The sequence below is a fragment of the Mauremys reevesii genome, linkage group 4 (genome assembly GCF_016161935.1).
Source record: "Mauremys reevesii isolate NIE-2019 linkage group 4, ASM1616193v1, whole genome shotgun sequence".
Lineage (NCBI taxonomy): Eukaryota > Metazoa > Chordata > Testudines > Geoemydidae > Mauremys > Mauremys reevesii.
In genome coordinates this window covers 115,123,219-115,135,679 of record NC_052626.1, presented here as the reverse complement: position 1 = coordinate 115,135,679, position 12,461 = coordinate 115,123,219, and the positions used below count along the sequence as shown (strand labels likewise).

The 12,461-nt window shown below is 48.8% G+C and overlaps 1 protein-coding gene across 2 annotated transcripts in view; it reads left to right on the top strand.

The window, feature by feature from the left end:
* Nucleotides 1-12,461, top strand: part of SYT12 (synaptotagmin 12) — a 63,168-nt gene that overhangs the window by 18,277 nt on the left and 32,430 nt on the right. For both annotated transcript variants that reach the window (XM_039535687.1, XM_039535686.1), the window contains exon 4: nucleotides 1,276-1,668. In XM_039535687.1, coding sequence (XP_039391621.1) covers nucleotides 1,276-1,668 — 393 coding nt within the window. The remainder of the gene's footprint in view (nucleotides 1-1,275; nucleotides 1,669-12,461) is intronic.

Below are 12,461 nucleotides of genomic sequence, written 5' to 3'. Positions count from 1 at the left end.
TGTCCTAGACCTGAGCTAAAGGAACATATGACCCGGTAGGTCCCTTCCAGTCCTTAAATCCAGTCCCCTGAGATTGCAGGCAACCCTGTCATCTAATCCTGTTAAAGAACTTATCAAATTTCATCATAAAACCAAGTAGGTTGTTTGCCCCTGCTAGTCCTATTGGGAGGCTGCCCCAGAACCTTACTCCTTTGATAGTTAGAAACCACCTACTTTCCAGCCTGTGTTTATTCATGGCCAGTCTATACCCATGTGTTCTTATGCCAGTATCAGCCTTTAGTTTAAATAGCTCTTCTCTCTCCTTGCTGTTTACCCTCTAGACGTATTCATATCCCTTCTCAGCCACACTTTTTTTAGTCTTCTCTCATTAAGATCGGCTCTCCGTTCCCCTGATCATCCTAGTAGCTTTTCTCTGCACCTGTTCCAGTGTGAATTCATCTTTCTTGAACCCGGGTGATCAGAACTGTACACACGATTTCAGATGAGAATCTCTCTTTGTTACTTAGAGGTCATAATACTACTGACAGCATTTTCAGTAGTACCTTAGGAGCCAAAGTCTCATTGAAAGTCAATGGGATTTAGGCTTCTAATGCTTAAGTCACTTTGAAAATGAAACTTAGGCTCCGAAGATGCTTAGGCACTTAAGGAAATTTTACCCCATATCTTATTTATGGGCTAAATGCTACTGGGTACACTTGAGCACGTATAGTTCACCCAGTAGGGGGCAGTGGTACATGTTATGTATAAGAGGTGGTCAAACAACCAGAAGGGGGCTGGATTTGTGGGGAAATTGCAATTTTATTTTTTTTTTAAATTAGTTTTCATTTTTTGTCTTTTTCATCTTTTTTTTTCTTCCAAAATGGAAAATTTTAAAAAATGATTTGTTTTGAATATTTATGTTTACAAATAACTAAGGTGTCACTTAAGTCACTCGTGTCACTTAGCTGACTAATGAAAAGTTACCCTGCATAAAACCAGAAAGGGAGAAATAAGGGATGGGAAGGGGCTTTCATATCATATACAGCATATGATCTAGTGCGTTATCTAGTCTCTCTTAAATGACCTAAGCACTTGTCCTGGGAGACTGTGCCACAGCCTAATGCTGTAGATCTTCTTGTTAAGGAATTACCTTCATATCCCATGGCAGTTACATATTTAGACCCCTTAGCACTTAAGAACCCCATATGCTTCATTTCACGTGTAGTAAGAGGTAGTTCAGAGGAGAAGGGGTTAGTCCAACCTGAGTGGCTCTTCTGTCCTTTCCTATGTCTGCAGAGAGGGGGAGCCTCAAACTTCCGAAAGGCAGCAGAAAGGACGTCCCCTGTCCGCAAGCCGAGCCTGAAGATGGATGACACCTTTGAGAACATCAATGAGCTGGGAACCTTAGAGTTGATGAGCAAAGACCTAGATCTGGGTCCATTCGGGCCACTGAAGAAATCCGTGTCCACTGACTCCCTCAGCTCCATCTCCTCCATCGGGAATAACTTTGGCCAAGACTTCACTGTGGGCCAGGTGGAAGTCAACATGGAATATGATGTGTTCTCCAACACCCTGCACGTCACGCTGCTGCAAGGGAAGGACCTCCTGGAGAAGGAGGACGTCAACTTTGAGTCTTGCTTTGTGCGCATCAGCTTGCTCCCAGATGAACAAATCATTGGCATTTCCAGGGTAAGTGTCTGTCACCTTCTCTTGCAGCATGTTTGGAGAGGGGTGTGTGTGTGTGTGTGTGTGTGTGTGTTAAATGAAATGCGTATGGGACTAGTCATTGTTCATGCTATGCAGACCTCTGAGGATCTTGATCTCAACCTCCTTGTGGCGAATTGGCTGAGCAGTCAGGGGTCAAATCTGAGGATGCATCTCCCGCTGCTCTTCTTCCCTGATAGAAGGGTGATAGGGCAGCAAGAGTCAGTAGGGGCAGGCTGGATGGATGATTTATGAGGAGTGGGCCACAGAGGCAGGGCGTTTCAGAGCCCTGGGAGAAGTATGCTAGCTGGAAGCAGTTGGCAGAGTGATTATTGCGACCCACTGAAACTTAGGCCTCCTAGTGCTTGGAATGGATACAACATTACCGCTAAGCTCATGGTACCAGATAGCTAGGTGATGGTATGGCAGAGTGCTCATGCAACCCTACAGCTGGGGAGAAAGGTGGTGTGGGGTAGGCAGCAATGATGACATAATGCAATGTCATCTCATTTTTTCAAAGAATTGGGGTAGGTTCTCAACGCATGGCCACTCCTGCCATAAAACCTGTGGGCAAAGGAGTTTGCAAATGCAGAAGCACACTCTTGTCTCAGTCCTAATTGCCCATGATGGAACCTGAATGAATCTAGTTTGAATGAAGAGTATGAAGAAATGTACATTTTGAGCTGGAGAAGGAGCAGCTTTATCCAGCTGGGAAAGGGGTTGAAGTTATTCACTGGTGACCTTCGCTGGTCATGCACTGTAGGAAGACTCTTTATTTCAAAACTTTCCAGTAGGGGCAAGTGTGCACCATGTGGGACATTCTGCATCTCCTCTGCTAGAGCAGATATGGATGTACATTTAGTAGCACGTTATACAATATAGGAGACACCAAATACCTGCTGTTCAGGGGTCACCCCACATTTTTCAGTGTATCCTTGGGCACAGCTAACTCATCACATGTATGTTTCCATGGCTCTCCGAACATGAACAACCCTGGAGGTCATGTCTCCATGACATCAGAAACCAGAGGTGCTAGAACTAATGGTGCGGGGGCTGTGCTTGTGGACTGGGTGTGCTTGACTCAAGGGAACAATCCCCAAGGCTCCTGTTCCTATAATAAATTACACAGCCTCTGCTGCTGTCCCAGCCATCTCTCCACCACGTACAGTTCCACCTCCCAAACAAGCAGAGGCAGAAATGTCCCTTGTAAATCCAGACTCTGATGCTGAAAAAGACAGCCACAGCTTCCAGGTCTCCTGCCTGCTTGTGAAAAATCAACATTCATTTCTGCTATAGCTTGGCAGCTTCTAGAGTTGGGTGAGTGCCCCTGAGCGGCAACTCTCCAAAGCTAGACTGCACTTCTCTGTGAACTGAGAGTACGATCGGTTTGTTCTGGGGATCACTTTTATCTAGCAAATGCCGGGCGCACACTGCATGGTTCCTCTAGCATGGGCTTCTTTCCTTCCTATTTAGATACAGGCAAGCACTAGGCATTGATCAGTTCCCAGGGAACTTGTACTAGTGTTTTCCAGACCCCTGCTCAGATGTGGAGCCTGTCCTTCCAAGCGTGAGGTGGGTCTGTTTACTCCAGGGCTATCGTGGGCTGTTGTAGACAATTCTTGATTCGTGTCACACTTGTTTATGAGGCATGAGACCGCGTTCATAAGAAAAGTGTGTTATCACTGTTGAGAGAGGAAGGATGGTCCTGTGGCTTGAGGCGCTGACCTGGGACAAAGAAAATCTGTGTTTGGCTCCTGATTCTGCCACAGACTTGTGGTGTGACACTGGGCAAGTGGCCTACTTCCCTGTCTGTAACATAGGGTTGATAGTGCGTCCTTTGTCTGTCCTGTCTGTTTAGACTATACACTCATCAGGGCAGGGACTGTCTCTTACTGTGTGTGTTCACAGTGCCCAGCACAGCTGGGCTCTGGTCCCAGCTGGGCCTCTAAATGTTACCATAATCTACACAATAGTCATCATCTTTAGGAAACAACCCTGCGTTGTCTGCTGAGAGGGCCAAGATCCCGTAATAGGAATGAGGGATGGTTCCCTGTGATTCCCTGTCAGCTGAACATGGTAAAATGGCTGTTAACTGACAGCAGAGGGAGGCAAGCTTTTGAGGGCTTTCATTTAAAAGCCTGCCAAAGGCAAGAGCTCTTCCTATGCAGACAGGATCACGTGCTGCGGATGCTCCTGGGCTGAGTGACCAGTCCAGCTCTTGCTATCTCCAGCGTGCGTTTGAAGGTGTGTCTGTGTCTGCGGATTTCAGTTCCATTTCTCTAATGCTGAGCAGCTGCAGGAAGATGAGCGGCTATTGCCGGGTGCCCCCGATGAGCATCTTCCTGGGTGTGTGTTCTTGCCAGGCCACTCACAGCTCGGGGCGCTCATGCAGTGTGGGTGGGGATTCAGGCTGTGGGGATGCAGCCCAGCTACATCCATGGGCCATGTTCAGCCCTGGCATTAGCGGGCAAAACACTATTTGAGTCAGTGGCATCACACTGGCTTCTGCCAGCAGAGAATTTGGCCCCCTGGCTGCAAAGGCAGTGTCAGCAGAATTGTGTGAGGGGCGTCGATGGATGAGCACTACTCTTCAGTCCAAGTGGCTTGTTCTGTTCCATTCCCTGCTTCGTAGCTGACTCAGCATCTGAGCCAATGCCCGCTGAAGTCAATGGAAAGACTCCCATTGATTTTGCTTGGATAAGGCCCCCGATATACCCCAGTGAGCTGGGAGGTAGATGCAGCACCATGCAATGCTCCTGGTATGTCTGCCGTGAGCTGCTGGCTGGGATCCAGTGAAATATTATCCTCCCCACTGCTCAGCACTAGCCCTTCCATTTCTCCCCAGCTGCATCGGTTGGGAGTAATGGGTTAATCCCGAAATAAATCTCCACTGGGGCATGAGAAGCTCCGGGCAGACCCAGTCATAATTCAGAAGCTTCTTCCTTGGAAGTTGCTTGTGATACCATCTGTCAATTTACTAACTGTAATGGGAGCGATTAAGTCTGTTCTATGAGATGGAAAGGACTGTGAAGAGAGTTTTGTTTCAATTGCTTCCCTAGCCAATGAGCTGCAGGCTTGCCTGTCTAGCTCTTGGGAAGCGGGTCTGTACTTCATAGCCGTTATTACTGACCAAGTCCTTATATCCCACCCCCAGGAGCCTGCCTGTGCTCTCCAGCTGGCTCGGAGGGAAAACTGATTGCAACAGGAGCACTCCAGCCTCCAAATACTGTGAGACTGAGCTGCTCCTCAGCACATGCAGCTGCTCTGATTTGCTGCCCTTTCCAGGAATAGGGCAGGGCCGTGAATCGGGTGCAGACTTCCCCAAAGGAAGTCTATAAGCATATAGTCTGTGGGGCAAACCCATTGCGTTGGCTGGTCTGCTTTGAGTCATACCTCTGCTCGCTGCTGGTTATATTTCTATGCCTGGAATGGCGGGGGAGACGGCTAATGGTGGGGAGGAAGGCGAGAGAAAGGAAGAATATTAAAGGGAGACATGTCAGATCAGAAAAGAAATATAAGAGGAGTGGTTAGGTTGGGACCCAGCATGTGCTTAACCTGAGGCATATGAGTCTTCCTGTTGAAAGTCAGTGGAATTGCTCATATGCTTAAAGTTAACCACCTACCTAAGTGTTTTGCTGTATCGGGGCATTTGAGAGGGGAAAAGCTGAACTGAAACACGAACAAATGATGGAGAAACATGGGCGGGGAAAATCCAGAATGTGAAAAAGACTTGAAAGAAAGATGCATTGAAGATGGAGAATAGGGAGAGAAGTGAGAGGACCAACAAAGACGTAGTTAGTCATTATTTTATCATATATAAAATGTAGTTTCTATAAGATTTTTGTATGTGTGATTTGTTGTTGTGATATTTGTGTGTGTTACCCCAGAGTCCCAGTCCTTGACCAGGACCTCATTGAGCTGGGCGTTGTACAAACACAGAACAACAAAAAGGGTCCCTGCCCCAAGGAGCTTACAATAGAAGCGTAAGACAAGAGACAACAGGTGGGGAAGCACAAGGAGACACTGAGATAATACAGATGAGCATGTTAGACAGTGGTCTCAGCACACTAGCTACCTAACTGTTGTCACGGTATGGAGGGTTTCACTTGTGTTTTATTACTAGTGGCTTATTTATTTCTAGCAAATCTAACAAGTTTCCCAGTTTTGTACTCAGAGGGCCACTCTCCCCCCTAAATCCACTGGCCTTGGGCACTCTGTGGATCATCAGTGATAGGTGTGCTGGGGCAGCTGCCTGGTCGCTCAGAGCGTGAAGGCTAAGCTTTGGTGCCAACCACCATCCGTTCTCTTCCTCCGTCCGTTGCATGTGGCTCGCTCTTGCCTGTCCTGTCCACCTCCGTCCTATTGGAAATGGCTGCCTGCTTCCAGCAGGAGTGGGCTGGAGTCTTAGCAGCGTTGCATGGTGTTTGTGCTTGGTTTCTGGACAAGCTGATTTGAGTGTGGCCAGGGAGGGAGAAGCCCCTGGGAGGCTAGATATGGAAAATGTGAAGACAATTAAAAGTTTGAGGAAACTGGGCTGGAAGTTGCATGTGGTTTCTGTAAATGGGACGTTCCTCCAGCTGATGATCCCAATGGGCTCTGGGTGTGTCACGTGGGAGGCAAGTCTCTCTTAGCAGCTTGAAGGAACATGCGAGCACGTTTCACATTTGCACTTGCTCCAGGGCATTAATGCCCTTCTGCTCAGATCAGTACCGGGTTTACAATGGCGCAGTGACGCCGGGCCCAGGCTCCAAAGGGGTCCCGGCCCGGCCCGCTCTGCTTGGGCTGCAGTCCAAAGCCCTGCCAGCTCCTCTCCATCCTCTGCCTCTGTCCTGCACCCACCAGCAGCCAAGCTCCCCCCTCCCGCACCTCTTCTCTGCCTCCTCCCCCAGCGTGCGGCGTTCCCGCTCCTCCCCCTCCCTCCCAGCACTTCCCCCGCTGCCGAACAGCTGTTTGCCGGCGCTCTGGGAGGGAGGGGGAGGAGCGGGACCGCAGCGTGCTCGCGGGAGGGGGTGGAGCAAAGGCGGGGTGGGGCCTTGGGGAAGGGGGTGGAATCAGAGCAAAGGCGGGGCCCCCGCACTCCCCCTACACATACCCCCCGCTGTGAGCCACTCAGGGTAGGGTGGGGGGCTGGGAACACCCCCAGCCCCCTGCCCTGACTCCTGCACCTCCCACACATACCCAGCCCCACCCTGAGCACCAAATGGGAGCTCCTGCACCCCCCCCCACATTCCCACCTGCACCCCTTGCACTAAACAGGAGCTGCCCCAGGTAAGCGCTCCAACCCCAACCTCCTGCCCCAACCCTGAGCCCCCTCCTGCAGCCTAACTCCTGGCCAGATCCTGCACCCCAGCCTGCTCCTGCACCCTAACTCCCTCCCAGACCCTGCACCCCCAGCCCTGACTCCTGCATCCCCGTCACACACACCTAGCCCCCTGCTCTCCCTGACTCCTGCATCCCCCTCACATCCCTCCAGCCCTCTGTCCTCCATGGCTCCTGCACCCCCCTCACACACTCCCAGCCTTGACTACCGCACCCATCTTACACATCCCCAGCCACCTGCTCTCCCTGACTCCTGCACCCCGCTCTGTCCTCCCTCACTTAAAGTCCTGGCCAGACCCATCCCAACATTTTTTTAATATAATGCTCTTATCCAAAGCGCTTTTTTTAATATAAAATACAGTACAAAAAAAATTTTTGGAGATCATTAATGGGTCTGCCAGACCCAAGCAAAATTATGGTGGGTGGTCTAAATAAGTTAGACTAATGAACCAAAACAAGGTACTGAACTTTTATTTATTTTACTTTACTAGACTTACAGGGGGGGGATGAAGGAAAAAGAAAAAAAAGAAAGAGGGCAGGAGGGATGAGAGAATGTGAAGCTCTTTTGGGGGCTTAAGATGGGCCCCAGCTGAGAACAGGAGCACAGGGCCCCACCACTGCCTCTAGCTGACCCCCTCCCACAGCTCCCCACTAACCCCACCCCCACAACCCACAGCGACCCAGCACCCCACACCCACTGGACAGGCACCCCACTGCCCCCAGCCCCTGGCTGGCCCCTCATTCTGGCTGGGGGCCCTGACCACTCACCCATTGCTGACCCCCACCCACTGTCATCCCCACCTACACACCGCGTTCCTCAACCACGCTCACACACGGGCACATCCACATTCAATTGGGGTGTTTTGCAGGACTTTTTGGCAACCCCAGCAACAAAAATGCCGCCAGATTTGTCAAAAGTTTTACTGTCAAAAAAAGGAAGAAAACCAGAGGAGACAGAACTTAGGAAGGTCCTCAGGCAGCTAGGCAAGGGTGGGTCAGGAGCAGGCAGCTGGTGGGGGCTGAGTCTGGCCAGGCTGGCAGACCCTGCCTGGGCCATAACACTCCCCCCGCCGAGGCAGGAGTAATCCCACCTGTGCTGTGAGCTGGTCCCGGCTGCTGTGCCAGCTCAGCCTGGCAGGCGCGCCGGCACTTGGAGCAGGGTGAGTGTGTGGAGCAGGGCCAGTGTGGTCGTGGAGGGTGAGGTGTGTGGGGGGTCTGGCTGGTGTGTCTGTGGGGTGCTGGGGGGAGGTGGGTAGGGTGGGGAAGTGGTGGTGGCTGGGAGTGTGGGGGGTGGTGTGGGCAGGTGTGGGTGGGTGCTGGGCTGTGGGGTTGGGGTGGGCTGGGCAGCGGGGGGTGCTGGGTGGGGCTGGTGGGGTGGTGGGGGGGCGGCATGGGGGAGGGGCTGGGTGGGGGAGCAGGGGGAAGGGGCAGGCCAGGCAACAACTGGCACTGGGTTGGGTGGAGGCTGTTTTTGCACGGCTTGACTTTTTTTTTTTTTGGGTGGCTTTTTTTTTTTTTTTTTTTTTTTTTTTTTTTTTTTTAGCCATAAGAGCAAAAAGGGACCTGAAAGGGAATTGGAAGGGTGCCTGGTCGGTGCAGATGCTACCAGCCCCTAAAGCCCTCCTTACCTTGATCTGCCCTGACCCCCTTTTGCCCTCCCTTCCTAAGCCCCCTTACTTGCCATTAATGCTCCCATCCTGCTCCCCCCTCCCCCTCTTCTCCCCCCCCTCTGCCCTTTGCCTGGCTCCCCCCAACCTCCCCCTGCCTCCCTCCCCACCCCTCCCAATTTTGTGTCCTTTGGGCTGCCGGCCGGTTAATCAAAAATCCGGCCCTGGCTCAGATCCTTCCCTGCCTCAATTTATATGTGCTGTACGTGTACTCATTTCATTATCATGTGCACGAGCCAACCCTCCCTACTAATGAAATTAAAAATAAAGCAAAGAAAATAATGACATAATCTGATGATGAGGATGTGATGTTTTTAAAGCCTTTTTTCTAAATCTTGCTTTTTAAATCTTTTCCTTCCAGCTGCTCCTTCCTTTTAAAGGAAAACAGATTTACAAAAGCTCAATATGAGATTTGCAAGTGCTCAGCATCCACTACTGGACCAGACCCTCCCTGCTGAGCTCTTTGCTGAATAGCTCTTATATAGATAGAAGCACTCAAATCTAGATATAGACTCTTACATTATGAAATCACAATTTTTATCAGAACAGGGCTAAGCACTGATTTAAATAACTGAGGTGAGGAACAGAAGATCTGTGTGGTGCAAGAGAAGGCTAAAAAAACTACCTTAATTGAAAACCCCAACAAAGGTCTTAATCAATCCTTCCTTTGTGGGAGTCCTTTCTGACTCCTGTTCCCTTTCCTTTTTGCTCTGCATTCCTCTAAATCTTGATATTTTTGGGTCTTGATTTTTTTTTTTTCCTGGGGCAATTTTTTGCTCCAGAGTTGTTCTGCCATGGAGACCTCAGTGTCACTTTGCCACATTCTCCTCAGCTCCCAGCATTGACAGCCTTCCCCTTTTGCTGAATCCCAGAACTTGGCCCAGGATCATTCCTGCCCTGCCCTGCAGCCTGAGGTGTGAGGGTGTGGGGCTATACAGACCCATTGCCTGGCTGCTGCTTGGCTTTTAATTCTACCAGCAGAGGCCAACAGAGAAAATGGTCTTCAAATTAATGACTGATTTCTGCCATTCTGGGCTGGATTTGAACCAGTCACCGAGGCCCTGATCCTCCAAAGGTCTCCATGCAAGTGAACCCTCGTGGCCATGCCAGTGAAGTCAGCGGTGCGCCATACAGGTGCAGGACACCACCCCCATGGAGTTATTTGCAGCTTTCCAGCTATTGCAGGATTAGGGCCCTACAGCTGAAAAGCTTCCTGCCCCATTGCTCTGAGAATTTTACCCCCACATTGCAAAACCACTTGTTAAGGTGGCAAAGAGCTTTCAATTATAAACCTGATTTTTGACCATATCCTCTAAGTTCCTCAATAAAAGAAGTCCTTAATACCCAACATGTCTCATGATTCTTCTCTAGCCAGCTGGGTTTCTTTGGTTGAGGGTTGTTCTTTGCTGCTTTCTGTTGCAAAGTTTGAGGTTAGTTGGGCCGGGCATCTTGGAGGTAGTGAAATTGGAGAGTGAGATTGTTCATTTTTGGAAGAGGCATGTGATGCTTTTGTCTCTGGCCTAGACGCACCAGCTTTGCTTTATTGGGTTCTTCTCAATGAGAAGGAGGGTTTGAGCACTTAAGGCAGGTTGCATGGTTAATTCTGGAGTTATTTGCTATCCAAGGTGGACACCTTGAACTTCTGTCCAGTCCTGCCATATGTTGATGGCTGACCCTGTAGACGGTTGTGCCTCGCTAAGCTTTGGCTTAAAAAAAAAGTCTTCATATCACTGCAATTAGCTTAAAGATATTGGAAGTTTGTTCAGCTCATGGCAAAACACCCCAGCCTGTCTCCTTTAAGCCAGATATAGGGTCTGATCCAAAGCCCATTGAAGTTAACAGGAACCTGTCCACTCATGTCAATGAGCTTTGGATCAGGCCCATAAAACAAACCCCCTCACAGCCTGAGCTAGAGAACTCAATCTACTTCTATACAGACTAGAACCTCAGTAAAAAGAACAGGAGCACTTGTGGCACCTTAGAGACTAACAAATTTATTTTAGCAGAAGCTTTCGTGAGCTACAACTCACTTCATAAGCTTTCGTGAGCATCCGAAGAAGTGAGCTGTAGCTCACGAAAGCTTATGCTGAAATAAATTTGTTAGTCTCTAAGGTGTCACAAGTACTCCTGTTCTTTTTGCGGATACAGACTAACCCGGCTGCTACTCTGAAACCTAGAATCCCAGTGTATCTGCAGCACCTCAACTCTCCATCGCATTGGATGCTCAGACCCTGCTGCACATCATTATCGCATTCACCCTTTACAAACTGGCGGCAGATGCCCGAGCACTGCACCAGGACACACTGAAGCCTGGTTCGTAGCAGTAAGAGATGCAGAAGGCGGGTAGAGATGCAGGAAACAGAACTTTACTGAACGTGAGAGATCAATGCTGAGTGTCTACTATTTGTCCAGCTGCAACGTATCTCCCTCTTGCCTTCCAGAGCCCCTGGTCCTTCACCACCCTGATCCCTCTAGAAACGTGATCCACTTTCTCAAGTTCCACTTATTCTGCTGCAAGGTCCACGTGCAGAATGTTACATTTTCAGTTTGTAGGCCCTGCTACTTATGATTAGAGAGGCTCAGAACCAGTAGGGAGGGAAGGGAGGAATGCAAACATTGTCACAAATTATTGTTTCTTTTTTGCTAAAGTTTTGTTTTCATCAACACTTACTGACCAGCTTTATTTACAATGTATCAGTATCCACATTGGATGGGCAGGGGTAGAGTTACAATAGGGTTGCCAGTTTTGGGTGGGCGTATTCCTGGAGGTTTCATCACATGACATAATCTTTAATTAAAGATTAATTTTTAATTCCTGGAGACTCCAGAACAATCCTGGAGGGATGGCAACCCTAAATTACAGGGTCAGAGTTAAGCCTGTCTTTATGGAACCTTATCTCCAAATGTCCTGGCTCTCAAATATTTGGTGGTTTTGGAGGTTTTTTTAACTACAGGGGTATAAATACAATGTTGTTTGGAACTAACTGCTGCATATTTACAACTCTAACCTCACCGAATAGTTTATCTGGAAATTCAATGAACAAAAGAAGGGACAAATCATCTTAGTAGGTAGCAAATTTTGGCTTCCAAAGAGATCTGTATAAAATACTCCAGCAAGTATAAAATATTATCTTTAAAATATTTTGACAGTGCCCTTTTAAGAATAATTTTCAACATAAAGACCAGACTCTCTCAATTTATGCTCTGTAGTTATTATTTATTGACTCTATTTACAATTCACTAACACTATTTATAGACGCACACTGGCCTGAGACAAATGACGCATACTGGCCAGAGACAAATAATGAAGACACATTAATCTCTTTCCTGTAGTGTGCTGCAGTCAATTGAAAAAATAACTAACATTTGTATAGCATCTTTCCATTCATAGATCCCCCAAAGCTGTAGCAACCATAGATATTTATACAGTGATCACTCCACCACTGATGTAGTGGAGCCATTTCTGAGAGCCCATCTTTTACCCCAGAGAATACCTGGATCTCCCATTGACCTCAGTAGGAGTTGCTCATAACCCTTGGGGGAGCACAGGGCCATTGGGTGGCAGACAGCAGCTGTCTAAGACCCTGATGTTGCAATTGACTTTGCACAAGCAGACCCGGTGTTCTCAACGCAAGATAACAGTCTCACAATATCTGGTGTTTTTCTTTAAGCTCCAGTTCCCGGATTCATGTGGTTAGAGGAGAACCTGAGCTTTCGTTTAAAGAAACAGGAAGTTTCTAGTCCGCACGATTGCAGAGAAAAGCTGGAAAATGTGAGGCTAGAGTATCCGAA